This window comes from Thunnus thynnus, chromosome 23 (assembly GCF_963924715.1).
Source record: "Thunnus thynnus chromosome 23, fThuThy2.1, whole genome shotgun sequence".
Taxonomy (NCBI): Eukaryota; Metazoa; Chordata; class Actinopteri; order Scombriformes; family Scombridae; genus Thunnus; species Thunnus thynnus.
The window spans coordinates 5,330,233-5,351,589 of record NC_089539.1 but is presented as its reverse complement, the minus strand read 5'-3'; the positions used below and the strand labels follow the sequence as shown (position 1 = coordinate 5,351,589).

General features: G+C 40.4%; 2 protein-coding genes across 2 annotated transcripts in view; one reads left to right on the top strand and one right to left on the bottom strand.

Moving 5' to 3' along the window:
- Positions 1-665: 665 nt before the first annotated feature.
- On the top strand, positions 666-13,652 carry csrp2 (cysteine and glycine-rich protein 2). Its single transcript, XM_067581376.1, has 6 exons — positions 666-817; positions 3,050-3,172; positions 5,954-6,122; positions 7,371-7,500; positions 8,926-9,019; positions 13,203-13,652. The coding sequence occupies exons 2-6, from the start codon at positions 3,061-3,063 to the stop codon at positions 13,277-13,279; spliced, it is 582 nt and encodes a 193-aa protein (XP_067437477.1). The 5' UTR covers positions 666-817; positions 3,050-3,060; the 3' UTR covers positions 13,280-13,652.
- Positions 13,586-21,357, bottom strand: part of zdhhc17 (zinc finger DHHC-type palmitoyltransferase 17) — a 35,229-nt gene continuing 27,457 nt past the window's right edge. Inside the window, exons 11-17 of the mRNA XM_067581374.1 lie at positions 19,587-19,711; positions 18,695-18,757; positions 18,498-18,591; positions 17,671-17,754; positions 17,421-17,578; positions 17,148-17,242; positions 13,586-16,542 (exon numbers count right to left, since the gene is read on the bottom strand). Coding sequence (XP_067437475.1) covers positions 16,404-16,542; positions 17,148-17,242; positions 17,421-17,578; positions 17,671-17,754; positions 18,498-18,591; positions 18,695-18,757; positions 19,587-19,711 — 758 coding nt within the window. The 3' untranslated portion in view covers positions 13,586-16,403. The remainder of the gene's footprint in view (positions 16,543-17,147; positions 17,243-17,420; positions 17,579-17,670; positions 17,755-18,497; positions 18,592-18,694; positions 18,758-19,586; positions 19,712-21,357) is intronic.

The window sequence follows — 21,357 nt, the reverse complement described above, 5'->3', positions numbered from 1 at the left end:
AAGGCAAGACATTCATGAACAAGCTGTCATTTATTACAGTCTGTGTCCAGCAGGAGGCAGGATAACTGCAGGTTTGGGCAGTCTTGACACAGCAGGTGTGTTACAAGCATTTACAGTATTTCTCATGCAAATTATTTCACTATAGATAGATAGATAGATAGATAGATAGATAGATAGATAGATAGATAGATAGATAGATACATACATACATACGTACATACATATATACTGCTGCTCCAGTGTAAACCCAGGTGAGCTTTTTGTATGTAGTCGACTTATTCTAAAGGCAATCCTCTCAAAAATCTTCATTACATCTGAGGCCAGAGCCACTGGTCTAAAATCATTTAAAACAACAGGGCATGTATTTTTGGTACAGAAGTTATACAAAATATCTTCATCATAGGCCTCCACAATTATTCTTCTTCCCACGCACAAAATGTGGACAGAAGACTAATTCAACACTCCTTCCTTTATGGATCATTGAAGGTATCTCATAATCAAAAATGCCAGGTCTGCCATCAGTACAGAGCCAATTTTTTTGGTTTACTCATGTGTGCACCACTAAAGCATCAATAATTCCGCTTCTTTTAACATTAATTGTAATTTCTGAATGCACATGAAGGCAGCATGGTGAGTTCACGCCCCCTGATAGCGCCTCCTCCCTGTGCAGTACTGTAAATATGTGGAGTATGTGGCAGCGCAGCGGCAGTATAGTAAAGTCTGCTGCTGGCACAGGAGAGCCGTCTGGATTCACAGGCAGCTGCAACTGAAGCATTTTCACACCTGGACATTACCTGCTTTTTAAATCTACTTAAAGGTAACTAAAACACATTGTACTGAAACCAAAGGTAGACTTCAGACTGATTAACAGACAGGCTGAACATGCTGGATACTTTTAATTAGAGAATATGTAAAATGTATCATGTCGGTGTCTAATAAAGTCAGTGTACTGAAGGGCAAATGTGGTGTTTTTACACATTTATAAGCTAGCTTTGGGCAACGTTTTAGTATTAACATCAGCCAGGTTCGAAATGAATGTTTACATTGTAGCACTGCCTAATTGTTTCAGTAATTAATTCGGATATAAAGTTGTTTTCTTCGGAAATGAAGTTATAAAGGGCAGCTGGTTGGCGTATTGTCTGAACTTGGACAATTTAAATAGCTTTTCATTAGCTAAGCTAATTAAAAACGCCCAAAGCTAAATTATCAGGCATACATTGTCCAAGAGCAGGTAGCACAGAAAACATGCCAGCCTACATACATTTACAACATTTACTGTTATAAATGAATAGTTAAACCAGGTTAATACTGCTTTGTGTTATAATGTAGCAAATAGAAATGTAACTAACCTTGTACCATTTTGTAAAATCGACAAAAAAAACCTATTAAAGAGCACAAAATCATTGTGCCCACTGACATACAGTTCACAGCTTGGTAAGTGACAAATAGAATTCAACCTCTAGCTTACTCTTTTTCAGCAATGTAGTCAACTTCCATGACAATTTGAGACAATGGCAATATTTAATTGATTACCACGTTAAGTTGAAGCATGAGGTCCAGCAGGCTCTGTTGTCAAGGTTGGCAAGGGTCAGAGAGGTTACAATGTTCTGACAGCAGTCCTCTGAAAACATTATGTAACAAGTGCCAGGGAAAATAAGAGAGAAAGGAAAAAAAACCTTTTTTTATTGGACTTTAATTAAGTATAACACGTGAGTTCATTTAAAGACAGTAATGTGTTCCAGAGATCCTACCAGCATTAAAACGGTGCATTGAATCACCCTGAATGAAAGAGCTCAATAATAAAACAATTTCATTAGTCTTGATTCAGTGGAATGTTTTCATGTCCAGCGAATATCATCCAGAAAATATTAGTGATGTATCAAAGACATTATCTGAGATATTTGGACCCTGAACCTTACTGCTGAGAACTTTAAAACAGCATTCAGCTACAAGTATGATATTGTCTGTGCAGGCAAATGAAAGCCATTTATTTCATCAAGGTACACATCAGCTTACTTGGTGTGTAAACTTCAGCACAGTCATTCCCATCACACTCCAGCCCTGAGGGTAAAGTTAGTGGTCTTTTGATCCCCTCTCATGTTCGGGCCTGTTGTTCAGTCTGTAATCCAGCTGGGAGGAGGACTGGCAGGATAAATAGTTTCTAGCTGCTTGCGTTTTCTTTTCATTTAATTAAGAATACTGCCACTATTTAATTTTTATCTCCAAATTACGTTTTCACAGCAGGTTTGCTTTGCGGTAGGAAAAGTCTTAAAAAATTTAAATCCGTCCCTTATGGAAGCTCATCAACGCCCTCTTGACACATTTTTAAACGGGAGTGAGTCTGTAATTACAGACAGATGCACGTGTGAGTCAGGGAGTGACTGGGCTCTGCGCTGTAATAACAGTGATTTACTTCACATGTGTTCTTTGCAGCTCGTATTTGTATCCTGCAGCCACAGCCCATCATCAGACAACAAAAGCCTTAGAGCACAGCACCCTGAAACATTCCTCCGGGTATTAGACCGCGCTGTTGTTTAGGCCGACCTCGTTTGCATTGTTGTCGGGGTTGTTGTTTTTTCCAGCGTTGTGGCCTGGAGCAGTGGTTTTTAATTCAATCATTTCTCATTGTGATTTGGGATCCATTAATACGGCTCATAAAAGGCAGATTACAGTATTGGGGCAACTGTAATGTGCTTCAAATATTATGATCTTCCCGGGAAACATGCACGAAACGGCAAATAAACAATTATGGTAATGAATAACATGACCATCTCCTCTAAAATCTAGAGTTAACCCTATTTTGAGGTTATCAGATGCTATGGTTGTGGTTATAGTGAATATCCTCCAGGTGAAAATGTGAATCAAGGGTGTTGCTGAAAAACATTCATGCTCACTTGGCCTTAGGGAATAAGCCTGAAAAAATCTTTTGTTTCCAAAGTGCAGATGAGGACGTATCCGAACAAGTAGAGGAGGAACAGAGCAAAAACAAAACAAACTAAGCCTGGCTCAGATGCTTCACCTTCTCGTGCCTTCTCTGTCTCCTCTTTAGAAGCTCACACAATGCCAAACTGGGGAGGAGGCAACAAGTGCACAGCATGCCGCGGGACAGTTTACCACGCTGAGGAGGTGCAGTGTGACGGCAAGAGTTTTCACAAATGCTGTTTTCTCTGCAGTAAGTACGGTTGACCTTAACTTCTTGATTAAGATTAAATTTAAAGGACCATAGGAGTGTTTTTGTAGTTTTTAGCCCATGAAGATTGGATATATTTTTTTATCATTGCTCACAATTTCTTTTATTGATTTTCCGCCTCCAGGCAGCCACTGAATTTATTACTTTTATTTTGCTTTGTGTTAAAAAGAGGCTCTCACCTGGTTTTATATACAGTATCAAGATCAGTTTATTCATCATCCCTGTGAAGACAGCTGAATCTTTTGTTGCAGGAGCTTTCTAACATCTGAAAAAAATAACCCTGGTGATGTCATCAGGATAGGCAAACTGGGGACATGGAGTTTGAAAGACATGGGTATGGACATTGTACTATTGGAAATGTACAACCCTGTAATTATGGAGCTTTCCTCATATGGACTAAAAGTTAAGATATGTCTACCTGTGCTGCATTGATTTTAATTATTCTTTTTTTTTTTGAAAACAAAAACAATTCTGCAAAACTGAATATGTGACAGGTGCGTTGGAGTAAGGTACAACTTGAAGACAATGAGAAGAACTCCCACACACTGTCTTGCTTACTGCTGGAATCCATCCTGTCCTAAGTGGATGAAAGTACAACATTAAATTGCTGGAGTACCCCGTGTAAATGATCATCTTGTCATGTGTTACTGCAGTGCGAACAAAAAGTACTTTGAAAACTCTGGTTGAAAGGAAGCGATGTCATCTGACGGATCAAAAGCATCTCATTCACTAGCTATGTCATCATGAAACCTGTGGGAGGAACATTCTGAAAAACGTAAAAAAAGAGTGATGTTAACTTACCGCATTGAAAAAAAATCACTGAAGATTACTGCATGACAGCCAACTCTCATCTTCTCACATATCAAGATTTTCCCCACTTGCTAGTATATAAACAGATTAGCCATGAAAGGTCAGCGATAGAAACCCATCCAGGGATGAGTCAGGTGAACTCTCTCTAACCCCTGCACAGCTCATAAAAGACAGCTTGTACTGTCTCCGGTCGTCCATCAGTTGTTGAGTTCACGCCTCATTGTCAGTCCGCTAGATGAGTGGGCGGCTTGATCCCGCTCCTCAACCGCCTGTGAAATGTCAGTGAAGATGTTCCAGCGAAGACCTCGGCACGCAAACAGACCAGGATTATACAGCCGCTTTCATTTAGCCGTTATCAAGTGAAGAGCAAAGCAATATAAGCCACAAAAGATGAGTTTATTCTTTTTCCAGCGGTTTCCTTACAAAAGCAGCCTTGTCTCATCCACTGAAGAGATGCGGAGCAAGTCCATGACTCTCCTTTTGCCCTTTTTCCTCCAGTTTCTCAGTTTGACATTCTCTGACATTCACCGCATTTCATTTCTGTACATGAAAGGCTGCTGTATAAAGACAGAAAGGTCACACAGTTGCAAACAGATCCTCATATGACTTTACACTTCCTTCAGATTTGTGATCTTTATTTGTTACACTCAATGCCAGCTGTGACAAATGAGCATTAATGATGCGACTGTAACTAAAGGGAACTGTGAACGCTTGTGACAACAACTCAGAGACTCAGAAAATGGAAATATGAGGATTTAGGATTGGAAATACAGATATCTTACAATAAGCTCCTTAAGTATTCATTTCAGAGGTGTTGGCATGAGATCAGAGTTGAGACGTTTTTCCGTCCAGTAGAATGAAATCTTAAACCGGTCTCAGACGCTCACATAATGCAGGCCACTGTGTGAAGAATGCAGTTAATCCCAACAGACAGCAAGTGTACAGTATTAAGTCACTGTGATGCTTCTGTTTTCTCAGTCAATACATTATTTGGTTTGTATCCTGCCAAAGTCAACTTTTTTTTCCACTGCTACTGTATAGCCTACTGTTGGAGTTTATACTCCAATATCCAGAAATCCTGTGCTGATGTTAGAAAATCTAGTTATGGTGATGAAAATATAAAATTTAATACCATTGCTGAATGCTTATTTCCTCTCTGCATATTCATATTTTTCTTTATAGGCTGAAATGACTTGCACATGCAGTTGGAACAAAGAAGTGGAAAAAAAAAGAGTGTAACAAAGAAAAGTCTCACAAAAAAGGAAAAAGATGTAGATGAAACAAAGACAATACTTGTTTTGTCTGAGATGAAAAATGAAGCATGGCAACTTCTCAAATATCTTTCCACTAATATGACTGAATATCTTGCCTGACATTAGCGAGACAGTTCACTTTAACCAGATGTACGTCCTCTAAAGCAAAACGACTGGGATTGTGTGTGTTTAGTTTACATACTGAAAGAAGTTCAAATGGAAGGTGGAAAGTGAAGGATTGAAGGAAGTTGAAGGTTCAGTTTAAGTGTAAGCACTGAACGAGGGTGTAACTCTTACTTTATTGTGGCCACTTTCTTTCAAGACTTCCACTTCCACTGACCCTTCCAGCTGAGTTCATCACTGCTGACATTTCAAATCCCTTTAGTGCTTAAAGTTCAGCTGATCTCCATTTAGCACTTACACTTCAATTCACACTTCATCTTCATTCACTGCTAACATTTAAACTGAGACTTCTTTCAGCCCTTCCATTCTAACTACCACTTCAACTTCTTTTAGGATTTCAGCTATTTCAAATGTTTCCTGTGCAAAATCCTCCTATTTCTCGCTAATACTAAGAGCAGACACTCATTTTTTTCTTTGAGAACATTTCAGCAACATTATGAGGATGAGAAGATACCTGTTAGGTGCAGGATGACAACATTTCACTTATGTCTGTCCTTCTCTCTCTGTGTGTCCTCAGTGGTCTGCAGGAAGGGTTTAGACAGCACCACACTGGCTATTCATGACCAGGAGATCTACTGCAAGTCGTGCTACGGGAAGAAGTACGGCCCCAAAGGTTACGGCTATGGGCAGGGTGCAGGAACACTCAACATGGACCGAGGGGAGCGGCTGGGAATCAAACCTGAAGAGTAAGCTGAGCTGGTGTATGACTGCTGAGTGTTACGTAATGTATTTAAAGGCCGCAAGATGGTATATATAATGGTAGTTTTTTGCCTTTGCCTTTACCCAGCATGCTTTTGTGTTCCACGCTGCCTGAACAAAGCTTTTAGGGAGGAAAGAAACCTTGACAGGACTATTGGCACACAGTCCGCCTCTTTATAGAATCCAGCTTGCCTGCAGCAGTTCCCATCTGCTTTGGTTGATCTGAGTTGAAACTGAAGTCCAAAATTGAGAGTAATGATCTAGTGGTTTAACAGATCATTAACAGATCAGGATCATTGCTTTCCAACAGTTTTTCAGCCTGCAGTATTAAGTCTTGGAATGGGCACTCGAAAAAAAATAATTACACCCACTTCTTAGACCTGAAGAGAGGGTTTTGACTGCTTACGTGTAACCTTGTGAGCATGATGTGAAAGCACTAGAAACAAACAGGAATACACAGCCCCACACACACCTACGCAGAATGTTTATCCAGTCCCAGACATCAGATGATTATTATGAAAGAGTTTATTATGTAACTAGCTCACTCTCCTCTCTGTCCTCCACCACAAAGAGTTTCATTCAGGGGCCACTTGGGCTGGCAGTCACCCTTTGATAAGCACTGCTCCAGGGCCCCAGTGTGCCCCGCTTGATTTCCCAAAACTAGGTGAGGAGAGAGAGAGAGAGAGAGAGAGAGAGAGAGAGAGAGGAGTGGGGTGTGCCAGTTTTATTTCTGGACTGTTTTGTCTTCTAAATATGTTAAATAATAAATATTGAAATAATTTAGAAAGTTGTCACAACTGATATTAGTTGAAACATGAATTATTTAACTGACACATACAGCAACTAAGACATTTACCAAGGTAGTTATCAATGCAGATGTTGAAGTTTTGGGCCATTATTTAGAAGATTCTGGCACATTAATATAAGCATTCCCAATGTGTTCAAAGTTCATTTCATATGTCAAAATTTAGACTTCTTTTGCGTAAGAATTTAAAGGTACAATTAGTTTAATTCCTATAGGTAAAAAGCCTAAACATAATTCAGCATACTGTTTATTTCAGATGCAGGTGTCCTTCCAAAATAAGTTATATTATCTATTTTAGATGACAAAATGATACGGTATATTTCAGAGATTTGGTCATTGAGAGTTTTCAGATGCTGACTGATGAACCTTCATTTTTTTACTTATTTATTTATTTTATTTTATTTTTTTATTTGTCCTTTTTGTCCTTTAGGACACATTCTCACAGACCCACCACCAACCCTAACCCATCCAAATTTGCGCAGAAGTTTGGAGGTTCAGAGAAGTGCGCCCGGTGTGGAGACTCTGTGTACGCAGCTGAGAAGATCATGGGGGCGGGCAAGGTGAGAGCAGGGTTCCCTCAAGGACTCATCCTAAAGGGCTGCAATTAGCAATTATTTTCATAATCAGATAGTTGTTTAAATAATCAGATAGTTGTTCATAAAATAGTAAAAATTGCACATCACAGTTTCTCAGAACCTAATTTGATGTCTTAACGTTGCTTGTTTAGTCCAACTAGTCCAGCCCAAAGTCCAAAACCAACACACATTCATCAATTCATTTGATTAATTGAGCTATCCAGGATACAGCTCCAGGATATAATAAATATCAGCATGAATTGAAAGTAAAGCCAGCTAGCAACACACTTTTGATACAATATACACAAGTTGACTCTTTGGCTTTCACTAGTTGAGCCAAGTTGCATAAATGATGACACTTGGCTCAGGTGAGAAATTGTGGATTGTCTTGACAACACTGAAGGAGAGTCCACAGGGAGGCTGTGTGGCTGGGAATCTGATCTTATACCACAGATTTAAAGAATGTGCCCCTGCAACTCTGTGATAGTTTTTCCTGCTCACACTAAAGAGAAAAGTTACACAGAAGTGAACTTAACAGGGTTATAACTGACCTCTCTAACATTTAGTGTGTATTCAACTTTACAGAACTATCATTATATACAGTTTTAGCCTGAACAGACATTTCCAACAGAAATCAAACCTTGAACTGCAAAGGACCACAGTGTACATCACAAATGTACCACAGGGGTGAAACTTGTTTGACTGGAGTGAAGGCATGTGATTTTTACAGTGCTGAACCACATGCAGGAGGTTTGGTGCGGTCTCTCCTAATGAGAGAATACAAATCCTGTTTTTCTGACTGAAGCTATTCCATTAAGTTTGGATCAGAGCCTTTTAACAGCTGGCGTTAATTGTGTGAGGCTGTGCGGACATTGTGGGTTCTGGCAGACTCATGTTGACACACAGATTTACAGTGAAGTTATGAGCTTAGGCTCTTGAGATTAATCCGCAGGATGTTTTGTTGAAGAAGAAGAAGAACCTGTCCATAGAGGAGCAAAGATTTGAGCTCTTAGGATTTGTGTTTCCTCTGAAAATGGGAGTGGACCATTTCCTGTCGCTGGGCACATGAACTGATTTATAGCAGGTGATGTCATCGGGTGGAGAGCTGTTGATGTGTTTCCTAATGGAGAAAATCTATGAGGATGAACTCATTGGCTAAAGCTAAATCTGTAATTTTCTGTACTGAAACAAGACTTTATAGAAATCCCATTTCTTAATACACTTTTACTGAATTTCTACTTCATTTTTCCAAAGATTACACACATTTTGTCCAGAAAATAAGAGTTTTGATCTCTGCTTGAATACAGTTGTGTCTTAATACTGACCGAGGTTAAAGAAAAACAAGAAAAACTTGACAATTTATGGTAGATAGACTCAGCATGAAAGGTAATTCTTTCTTTCTTGTCACAGCCGTGGCATAAGAACTGCTTCCGCTGCGCGAAATGTGGCAAGAGCCTGGAGTCGACCACCCAGACTGAGAAAGATGGAGAAATCTACTGCAAAGGTGAGATGAAACGTCCAAAATGAAACTAAAGGCGTGCCATTTTTCATTACAGTATTGCATGGCGCCTCTGTGATTCCCTGATGGATTTAGCTGACACATGCTCTGGCAGAGCAGGAAAAAAAGAAATCCACCATGCAACACTGCTACAGAGTGATTCAGCAGCAAGAAAACAACATCCAGTAATGAGTAAAACATTCAGCATGCTCTCTAATCACATAAAATCCCTCGTACGTGAGTTTCACAACAGAGAGGTCACCACTAGAACTTAAAGGATCAGTGTATAAGATATAGCGGCATCTAGCTAAGGTAAGGTAAGGTAACAAAAGCACAATAATTCATATTTTCATGGGATTATACACTAATTAAAACATACTTATGAATATTATATTCCATTTCTGCCAAGTCTGTTCTGCTAGATGCCACTAAATTCTACACACTGCACCTTTAATGACACCTAAAATATCTGCATGATATAAAGGCACTTGGTGCAGCTCATTTGGTGGGAAGGGGAGTGTAACCAGAACCAACATTACAAAGGAACCCCAAATTGTATTATGGTTACATCTGACAGGATCTGGAATAAGGTTTGTTGGACTCTTGACATTCCCAAAGATTGACTGGTTTCCAAATCTTTAGTAAGAGCTCACAGGCAACTTTTTACAGCTTTTTTTCACTTACGGTTGAGAGGACCTTAAAGAACCAAATAAGACTGGTTCACACAGACAAATCCATGGAAACTCACATTCCTGGTAGATTACTTTGTAACATGATATCTGTATTTCTACTGTTAACCTGCTCATTTTCGTGACAAAAGATAAAAGAATTGCCATTGTGAAAACTTTCCAGAGCTGTTTAAGCCAAGTTTTATAAACCGCTGTGCAGCGATTGGGCGTCTGATAAGCCTTCTAAATCTCAGATCTATTACTACAACTAGACTTCCTGCATCGTATTTCATCTCTCACCAGTACCTGAAACAACACGCCTCCACCAACGCAGCCTCCTGCATTGTATTAACGCAAGGCTGATTTCAGTCTGAACTCCTGCTAAAGTAAACAAACCAGGTACAGTACATTCACACTGTGAGTAGTACTGATCAACATCATCATGATGCTAAACAACCAGCAGACCAGGAAGGAGACATGACTCTTAAAACATTATGAATTCACAAATATCCATATGTAAATAACTAACAAAGGCTCCACAGCAGGGGACCTATTATGCTCAGTTCCAGCTCTATGTTTTTATTCTGGCACTCCACTAGTAGTAGTTTTGCATGATTCACAGTACAAAAAAACCCTCTTTATTTATCTTATTCTGGCCCTTTATGTAGCCCCACAGTTCAGCCTCTGTCTCTAACAGGCAGGCTCCCCTCCCAATGAGCCCACTCTGTTCTGATTGGCCAGCTTTCCGGAAGCCTGCCAAGGGGCAGCTGTATCAGAGTCGTGTTAAGTTACCGCTGATGCAAACCCAATGTTTCCTGCTTCATATTGAAAGCTTTTAAATTACTAAATAATGGGAGACTTTTATTGGGAGGAATTTACAGGAAATTAAACATGTTCCTCACAGAATTAGCAGATCTTTGTTAGTGGCACTAAAAAACGGTCAACACAACAACATATGGAGAAATTTGGAGCTATTTGTTGAGTGGATCAGTTATAAATAATGCAGGGAGGAATAGTAATCTCACAGCATGCCAGCTCAACTCCAGTCATGACTCGGCATGACCACCCTCAAAACAATGGAAAAATGCCATAATGTTAACAGAGCAGAGCAGTGAACTTGCATGCTGTGCATGGAGCAGATGACCATGTAAAGAAATCTGTCACAAGCTGACGTCAGCTTGGGTTCAAGGTAGAAAAAGCGTTGGAAACCAAGTGTTCAGAGCAGTCTGAAGCCGGAGCTTTTTGCTCAAAGAGATTACTGCTACAGACATTTACCTCAGTATTTGACACATTGGTCACATTTAATAAGAACATCTGACATTGTAACATAAGGAAAAGCATAATAGGTCCCCTTTAAAAGTGAACAGCTCTTACAGCTCTGTCACTACCGGCAGCTGATGTGATCATATCAGCAACAGCAGAACTGGATGAACAGGCTCTTATGAAACAACCCTATGAAACAACACACATAAACAGGGTCTTGTGTTCAGCTGTCCCTGATGAGTGTTATTTCACAATTGGTGTGTTGGTTTGGCCTTGTCATGGTAACAAAAACAGCTGCAGTCTGACCTCCACAGTGATTTCTCTTTCCTCATCAGCACAATGAGACAAGACGGTATGGCTAAACAGAGGACGTACGCACACTGATGCACACTGGCAGACATAGAAACACACATAAACACAGATGTCAGCAAATGGATGTTTGCTGAATGTCATAATGAAACCTTGTACTGATGAGCAGGAATGTTGCATCTCGGTTCTAAACCTAAGCTGTGCTGCTGCTTTCAATCAGTGGTTTTGTCTCACTGTCCTCTAGCAGAGAGATGGTGACTATGTGAGCAACAGTTGGGTATTGTTACTCAGTCTCCACATAAACATTTTGAAGACAGATGTGGACAGCTGACCTGAGGCGTCACATTTGAACAAAAAAACTGAAGCGATTTCCAAACACTTTGTTGATATTGTGTTTTCTTAAAACCCCAGAGAATCAAAAGAAGACAGAAATTTTGCACTTGGTTGTTTTACCACAATCTGAGTCCTGAGCTTATTTTAAACATCGCACATTAATGTGAGATAAACAGCCCTGAGTGTTGGAGCTGGGAAAGTTCCTGTTTAAGTCCATGTGAAATTAAACTACAACAGCATTCATATCTTCTCTGTCAATCACTTGTCCTGTGTTATCCTTTGAGAAAATGCTAGAAACCCGAGGGGAGAAATTAAATTTTTTAATTCTTTAATTTTTGGAGTGCCCCAGTAGCTGAATGGTTACTGCGCATGCTATGGAAATATGTTCCTGGTTCAGTTCCAGCTAGGGACCTTTGTTGCATGTCATACCCATCTCTCTCCCTGTTTCCTGTCTGCCTCTTTGTTGACCACTGTCCAATAAAGGCTAAAATGCCAAATAACTTCTTTGATGAAATACCCTTCCATCATCCACTTTATTTCCATACAGCAAATCAAATCTTACATAAAGGGGATGTATCATTCTATCATGGGCAGAGCAGATGGTCACACTTAGCCTGATAGCATCCTGCTACACAACGCACATTAGCTTTCCTACTGAAGTCTCCTTTTTATCTAACTTGCAAACAAACACATATCTTTTCCAGTATGAAATATTATATCATTTAAAAAAGTGTGCTTGAAAATAAGGTTTGTACCTGTAACCTTGGTTTTGTGAGCTTGTACATTTATAGCACCAGTCAAAAGTTTGGACACACCTTCCCATTCCCTTTAATGAAAAAGTGTGTCCAAACTTTTGACTAGTACTGTATTTACTGTACTGTATTATTAGTATGAATATTATGTACAAATTTTACAAAACCAGGTTACAGATACAAAACCGTATTTTCAAGCACACCTTTTTGAATGATACAATATTCTGTAGTCCTACACCTTACCCTGTTGGATCGAGCCACCAATCATTCCCCCAGGAAAAGTGCACTGCTAACATCAGTTAGCAGGCTAGTCAGCTAATTAGCTGTTTAGGTGCAGCTCATTAAACAGCATAGCTATGTAAACATACCTGCAAATGTCACTTTGGTCCCATTAGATGCTGGTGTCGTCATTGCTCTTCAAAATTGTTGTTGACATTATTTTTGATTGCAAAGAGGGATGATTAAATGCGATTTCAGTTGGATTTTAAATTAGCTAGTTACCTGGGGAAAAACAGCTATATATCACAATAAACTGGAGGTTTTTGCCCACTTTCCTCTCCTATTTGGAAATTTATCAAATGTTATTAACAATTTATTTGAAATTACATGATGTATGTATATATATATATGTGTGTGTAACTTGTTTTGCTTTTTTACTTGTAAAAAGTAAAAACTAGCATAATTCACAAACTGGTGAGGTTTCTGGACTCACCAACATAGTATATTACTGTGCTGTGCCACCATCACCTTACAGCTGTTATGAAGTTTTCAAATAAGGTTTCATGTCCCTAATGTAAGAATGCACTTTAGGAACTAAATCTGCAGCTTGTTAATGTTTATTCTTTCTTCTCCTTGTCTCTACAGCGTGTTACGCCAAGAACTTTGGACCCAAAGGGTTTGGGTACGGCCAGGGAGCCGGTGCTCTGGTTCACGCTCAGTGATGGCAGAGCAGGACCACACAATCTCACCTTCATACATTCCTCTGTCCGACATCATCATCATCATCGACCTTTCAGGCCTTTTGCTTATGTTTTCTCCCTCAAATGCTTTTATGTTGAAATAGGTGCTCATGATACTTTTTACAGTTTACAAATAAAAAAAATTAACAAACCAAACCAACGTTCACATTTGACTGTATTTTATTATTAAAGCCATTAAAACTGAACCATGCCCATATGTTTACATCTGAAGCGGAGTTACAGTGATGTCTGAAGGTGGGCAGAGAGGCACTGGAGATGATTATGTGCTTTATCTTTTTTTTTTTTTTTTTTTTTTTAAATGTTCCCACATGGTGAGGTGAGAGGGGAGACAGAACAGACTTTTTAGGCTGCTGGAAGAACTAGAGAGGGACTGAAATGGCTTTGAATTCATGTCCTGGATGAGCTGGGAATGCTGAACTCTGCCCTACAAAAACAAAAGTCCACCTTGTGTTACTTAAAAGGCAATTATTAGAACACAAATGGCTAGTTATTGGTAGCATGTTTTTTTGCTGATATGAAATCTACAACCAAGTCATGACCTTTAAAGTAGCTACTGTGTGTTGTCTTTGCAGGGCAGTAGTGACATCAGTGGGTAGCAGGGTGGGGGTGGGGAGTAAAACGTAGAATGACGACATGACCGTCCCCTTCTGATGATGCAAACATGAGGCCCAAAAGTTTCGGAGGCTCCCTCTATCCTTAAAACTATTGCATGATCACATTTCAGCTTTTAGAAAACCAAAAAAAAAAAATTAAAAAAAAAAAAAAATTGGCGTCTGCCTTAGAGTCTAGTGTCTTTGCTTTACAATTTGTACATCCAGTGGTATAACAAACCCAGCGATATATGACAGAAAAAACCCCTTTAGGATGACTACAGAGTCCACAAGCATGGAACATTCAAATATATTACACACTTGCACAGGAGGGCCTGACTGGAGATCTGGCCACCTGAAGACGACTTTCACTAAAAGATACACACACTGGATTTGAGAGAGAGAGAGAAAAAAAAAAAAACTAATAAAAAAAACAAACGGACAAATGAACATAAATGCAGAAAAATACTTGCAAATACTTAACATTCACTATATACAGACACGTGGCTCGCCGGGCTGTCACCATGGTGATGGCGATGGGGTCGGATCGACGGGGACGGCGAAAGCCCAGCAGTCCCAAGCATCGTACATGCAGTGGAGTTTCTTGGCAGGGAAATGAAGGGGAGGAGGGGGGGTTATTTCGGGGTTAAAATGCCTATAGACAGCAGTGTCGGACATCACTAAAAGCTACAGTCATACACTTGGAATATAGTCACTTCATTTTCTTCGTTACGTTTGGTAAGAAGAAATCCCCCAAACTGGAAAAAAAAACAAAAAAACCAAAAAAAAACACATATGAAAAGAAAAAACAAGTTACGGAGAATGATTTCTAGATTGTTTATGTACAGATACACATTCTTTACACTTCAGTCCATCCTGTTGCTGCTGCTGCGGAGCTGACTGCGCGGGGATCCAGACAGGAAGTGATAGGAGGCGGCCATGTCTGATGGGCCCCTCCTCTTCCTCTCTGTAAACAATGGAAGCGTCAGTCTGGGCCCTTCTGTTCAGTAACGGCCAAAAAAAAAAAAAAAAAAGACTAAAAAAATAATCAGTGCAATGTTGTAGGCAGACAAAAGACACACAAAACACATAAGACTTTACAGCTTCTTGAGAAAAACACATGGAATGAACCTTTTTTTTGTAAACTCGTCTGTCCTTCTGCGGCGTTAGATTGTTCTCTTTTTCTTAAACTCAACTCTGTTGTTAATAAATACACTCGCTGCACGTCTCTATAGAGTTTTATGAAATTCTCGGGCTTCCATGTCAAACAGCTACAGGTACTCTTTAATAATTTTTTTTCTCATAAAAACCTACTCAGCTAAAATGATGTGAAATGTAAAAATGATGGCGCTAGAACATAGTTACTTTATAAATAGTTTTAAAATAAATATACCTGTATCACATTGTCTGTAGGATATTTCCTGTCACGTCTACAGTGGTCGCCACTGAACAAGTCCCCGTTCATGCACTTAACTCTGTTCATACTGCACACTAACTTTGACTTTACTAAAAAAAAAAAAAAAAAAGAATCAACTGACTATGTGTAGATGTGGATGGCTGTATGGAAGGAAAAAGTTAAATTTCATATTCAGTGGATGCAGTATTATCTCAGGAAGTGTCAGAAGTGGGACTCCTCCAGCGGTTCGACCTGTAACTCAACGTTTTCCTCTGATAAGTTGGCAAATCCTTATCAGGTTGACTAAATTCATCATGGTGCAAAATCATGACCTTAAAATGACATTCCCTTATCTCTAATCATACTCAAACAAATTCATGGTTTAAAAAACAAAAAAATTTCCTTCAGCTTCGCTGGTAACCAACAGTTCGTTATCACAGGAACAGCAGAGTTCCTGAACCAATCAAAAACAAAAAATACATACAGGGCACATCAACAGGGACACCATAAATAAGATATAAAGTGGGGAAAGGGAAGAACGATACTGCCATGTAATGGTGCTGCGTGTGTGCAGCGTCACGTCTCCAGTACAAACAGAAGAGCTATTATTTAGTAATCAGACTTCCTCCTGTCTGTCAGCCTCCCTCCTCTCCGTTCGTGCCTGGCAGCAACGCACCGTCCCAAGGGCTCAGGAGAAGAGACGAGGTGGAGGGGGTGAACAGCTGTGAAGGTACAGTAATGAAGTCTGATGTTGCAGAGTAATAGTAGTAGTAGTAGTAATAGTGATGAAGATGGAGGGAGGGAAGGGGGGGGGTGTAGGTGTGGTGTTGCCCCGTAACAGCATGCTAGTCCTGGCTGATTTTTTTTTTCTGTTTTTTTTTTTGTTGTTTTTTTTTTTGAAGTCTTTTGATCGGTGAGGGAGAAGATGGTCCAAAAAAAGCAAGCGCTCCCGAGAACTGCATCGCTCCGATATGAACGCCAAGGAGGGGCGGGGAGGGAAATCCTTCCAAACTTCCTTCCACCTGGTGATGCTCGACTCCCCCTCCCCCCCCTGCTCCCCACCCCCCTTCCTCTTCGTCATCATCCTCCTCCTCCTCCTCTACACCAGCTGGTAGCCCGAGCCAGACGTCTGGTCGTAGTCTATTGTGTACTGAGTGGTCCAGTCCACCGTCACAGGCCGGATCAGACCGCAGCAGCGGATCTCGAAGAAATCTATGAGGTTTCGGATACAGCCGTGGCTGGAGAGAGACACAGAGACAAACAAATATGTAATGCAAATATGTATCACAGTATGAGGGACTCACAACCACTACACCATCCCAAAAATTAGGTTTTAATAATTGTATTGTGTGGTGTATTGTATAGCACTCAGAGAAGTGACTGCATCAGTATAATATAGAACCTCCATATTTGACACCTGTGTATTTAATATGTATACAGTACTGCTTGAGAGTTTGTGAACCCTGATGAGCATGCTAGCATGCTGATGAGCTAAATGCACATTAGCATGCTAACATGCTCACAATGATGATGCCAGCATGTTGATGTTTAGCAGGTATAATGTTTGCCATGTTCACTGTGTAACATTTGCTAATTAGCGCTAAATGCAACTGAGCTGAGGTTGATGGGAATGTCATGAGTTTGTCATGTATTTTGTCATAAACCAAAATGGTGTGGATTATTCAGAGAGAACTTGGAAAATAAAACCAAAACCCATCTGACTGAGAGGTAAGTAAGAACATACAGTATGTTTTCCCCTAATTTGGACCCTTGAACGGCATTAACCCTGCTGAGATGATGATCAGTTGTCTAACAAGACCAGGATCAACAACAGATGACTTACTTGAAGGGGCTTTCGATGGATGTGGCTGTGACTTTAAAGTGCTTATATCTCCGAGCGTTCATCCTCTCGTTGGTGGTGATTCCTAGAGCGGCGATCTATGAGACGTCAAAGCAAAGAGGTCAGCTAACAGACATACAGCTGGTGATATTACATCAGGGTACAAGAGTCTGCTAATAGATCAACTATACATCCTAGTTCTAAATAATGAGCTTCTTGTATAAATCAAACTGGTTTAAGGTCTTTAAAGCTGGCGGATAAAAAGTAAAGGCAGACCTGGTAGAGCTGACACATGATGAGCACGGCCACCCACATGAAGTGGAAGACGCTGTTGAGGAACATCCAGAACATCCAGGGGGAGCAAGAGGCGATCTGGGTCAGATAGAGCCAGAAACCATCCTTGGCGTAACTGGTGGCACAGTGGATCCTCCAGTCTGAGGAGAAAGAGAGGAAAGTAAAGGAGTTAGAGGAAGAACGGAAAGAGAGTGGAGTGTAGAAATAGAGAGGAGTAAACAAAACAACTCACAGGAGATGCAGCCGTACATCATCCAGCAGATCATGCAGAGCAAGAAGAACAGGTATCCCATGAAGTAGCGGTGATTCCCGCTTCCTGTGGAGGAGAAACAAACATGTCATGTCCTGTTCTCGTCTTTTTGGTTTCTCGCCGCGGCTCAGGTTCATTCACAGGAAAGAGAACAGTGGGAGTCTTTATTATATTTATATATATTTATAACAGGAGTTGAATTTAAGACTAGATTAAACTACTAACCTTGCAACAAAGCTGACATGCAGCAACTACAAAAACTGCAAAAACAACTACTGTGTTGAGGAGAAACTTTTTTACAACTTCTTGCGGCCCAGCGGTCATCTCCCTGCCCCCAACCATGTCCCAACAGGCTGGAGGACAGACCTGTTGTTTGTTCAGTCAGTTTCCTCACATTTAAAGCTTCATCCTGACCACCTGCTTTCAAAATGGAAGTTCTACGAGCCCCTTGCACTCCTCCCCTCCCCCCACTGTCTCCAGTCTGCTTCACAGACACCTCCTGACACACACAAAATTCTCCTTCTTCATTCCCTGCAGCTCGTCATTAAAGCCTTTTCTGCTGCGTCATGTTTCTGTTGTCATTCAGCTTCTGTCATTATTTGAAATCTTGACTCTTCTTCTCTGCCTTGTTTGCTTTGAGATGTTCTGTATAAGCTTTTTATGTCATAAAGTTCACACTACTTACCGCATTTTAGATTATGATATTTTATCAGAGGTTAAATTAAATGTATCTCAATCTGAGGATGAAAACTATGAGCAGCTGCTTGTTGGGAAGTGTGTGTGTGTGTGTGTGTGTCTTGTTGACATACCGACACAGTTCCCCACCCAGGGACAGTGGTGGTCGAACTTGGCGATGCAGCGGTTGCACACGGCGCAGTGTTTGGACCTGATGGGCTTCCGTATCTGTGAGGAAACACATGCATTGTTTGAATCTTATTGTTGCTATTATCCTCTTTACATCCATCATCTGCATCTATTTCCATGGAAGAAAGAAGTCTGAACTTACCAAGCAGGTACTGCAGAATATACTCAGGTCCAGGCTGCCTGTCTCTGCCAACTCCACAATTGTCTGGAGGAGGGAAACAAGAAACAAAAGCAGGATTGTAAAACATAAACGAGATAAATGGCCAAAAAAAAAAAAAAAAGACAAAGAATGAGCGACCGAGAAATTAGTCTTGCCAAGGTTTATTTGGCACTGCAACAAAAGGCCTACTGACAGTGTGAGGCTGTGATTTCCAGCTGAACGATCACACCGGAGGCTCTGATAGTGTGGGATTTGCTTTTTAATTCAATCACGAGTTTGTTTTCTGTTATGAAGGCAAAATGTTTTTTTCATAAGGGCCTTGGCTTTAATCCTATCTGCACAAATAAATGTTTCTCTTTTGTGTTTTTACAGTTTTATCTACGACTACCTCACAGGAAAGCTAGAGGTGGAAGGGGGATCCTCGTGCGGGGAAGGGAAAGCTTTGAAGCCTTTGATCTGACGTAGCCGACTAGCCTTTACCGCGCCGAGTCCTAACAATGCGGAGTAAATTTAGCTCGTCATCAAAGGCAGGATGGGGAATCGGGGCCCGGTGAGAAGCGGAGTCCCTGTTGTCCTCCATTAGAGTGTGATAATGAAGGATGGAGAGGCCAGGGAGGTGAGACAGGCCACGACCCCGGGCAGCGCGCCAAGAGTCAGCCGCTAACCATTCATAATCTCCGGTGAATTCAAAGCGGCTCTTTGCGCGTCTTGCTCTGAATGGGAGCTTTGACAGCTGAGGTAACGTCTCACGTGATGTCAGAATACTATGTGGGAAAAAAAACGCTCATATATCAAAACAAGCATGTCTAAAAAAGCATGTGCTCAGGATGCTTCAAACTCAAACATGTTGTTGCTGAATTTCCAGTAACTTTACCTTTTTCTTCTGCTCCTCTGAGGCTTTGATGATTCCCGGATCAGACTTCCAGGATTTGCCGAAGTTGTAGAACAGAGCCAGGGTGTTTATCAGGAAGGGAACGTGGACAGTGGCGAAGGGGAGATGTGCAGCGAGGTTAAGGAAAATGGTTAACACAAAGCCTTTTCTGCTTACCTTTTGTTTCCTATTTTTATAAACTGGTGGGAAAAACACTTGTCATACCACTCTTGAACAATAAAACACTTTCCTGTACATTTACTTCAATGATGTGACTCTGAGTCAGCGCTGGTCTTCATGGTGACTCAACAGACAGACAGAAATGACTGTCTCCTGGGACGCAGACAGCAGCTTTGTCTCATCTCAACTCACCCGGTCAAGTGTGTATCAACAGTTTGTCATGAATCCATTTAGGAGGGACCATAAGTCTGTTCATACATGATGTTCATTAGCTACACAGTTAACACACACGGCACAAAAAGAGTATTTGTAGTGAGAGGAGAGGGTTGAAAGAATGCTCATACATTTACAGAAAAACTAGGTTAGAAAAACATTAGTTTGTCCTCAGTACAAAAGGAAAAGTACAAGTGATTTTTATTATTTTGTGAGAAGGGAGTCAGAGGGAAGAGAGGGTCATATCTACACCCACAGACCACTGGTATAAGTATGTTATTCTATTTCATCACATGACACAGACATGCTATTCCTGACTGAATAAACAAATAAGCTGTATGTTCTACAGCCTTGTGTAAAACCGTGGAGAGATAAAAGTGAATGTTGTGACAGCTGCGGGCTGGTCAAGTGAAGAATGTAACTGATTAGTAGCAGAGTCAGTCATGCAGGTGTGCATGAGTCAGCTGAATCCCAGAGGAACTCAGCCAAGTGACACTGAGAGGCCCAAACTTAAAGCCTCAACACTCTAAGTGCTTATATATGTATGACACTTTTGGAGTAACATCCAGGATTGAATATAAAACGATGACAGTATCATCATGGTGGCTCGGCAACTGAAACAACACAAATTAACGTTTTTTTTTCTTTGTAAAATTTAGTCCTCACAATGTCTGTATCATAAGACTACTGCATGTTGCAAAGTCACAAGTCTCAGTGGGAGACATTAAATGACACCCATACATGAAGTAGTCATTCTTCTCTATAAGTGTTTACAATAGTCCTCTTAACATAGACTAGCAAAACTGGCTTTGCTACCTCTTCAATCCAAAGGTTACTAACTTCTGAGGAAATTCAAGAGAAATTCAAGATAACTTCCTCCGCATGAATGGATGCTGGCAGACCGCAAAGCTTTCATTTGTTGCAAACTTGCTGTAAACATGTATGGAATATATTCTGTGGAAAAGAGCTAAAAGCTAGATGTGTCTCAGGTTTTCACAATGTGAGAAAACATTTGCTACCACGTGCAATCCGGAAAAAGCAAGAGTCTACAGCCTTGCTAGCGGCTCTAAATGCTAACGCCAGCATGCTAACATGCTCACAAAAACAATGTTAAAAAAAGGTAATATTTGTTAACATTTGCCAATGTTAACAATTTAAAATTTGCCAATATTATACTTGCCAACAATCTTTAGCAGTCATAATATCCGCTATGTTTATCATCTTAGTTTAGTGTGTTAGCATGCTAACATTCCCATTTTTTGCACTCAACACAAAGTATTGCTGTGGGAATGTCATTAGTTTTAAAAGGTATTTAGTCATAAATCAGTCATCAAGTATTGGACAAACTGAAATATATGAATATCTGTATCAACTTTCATAG

What these genes read in the sequence shown, in the direction of transcription:
- csrp2 (XM_067581376.1), top strand. Translation starts at nt 3,061, where the DNA reads ATGCCAAACTGGGGAGGAGGCAACAAGTGCACAGCATGCCGCGGGACA. An exon ending in CAAATGCTGTTTTCTCTGCA is followed by an intron (nt 3,173 to 5,953) that starts GTAAGTACGGTT and finishes GTGTGTCCTCAG; the next exon opens with TGGTCTGCAGGAAGGGTTTA. An exon ending in TGGAGAAATCTACTGCAAAG is followed by an intron (nt 9,020 to 13,202) that starts GTGAGATGAAAC and finishes TTGTCTCTACAG; the next exon opens with CGTGTTACGCCAAGAACTTT.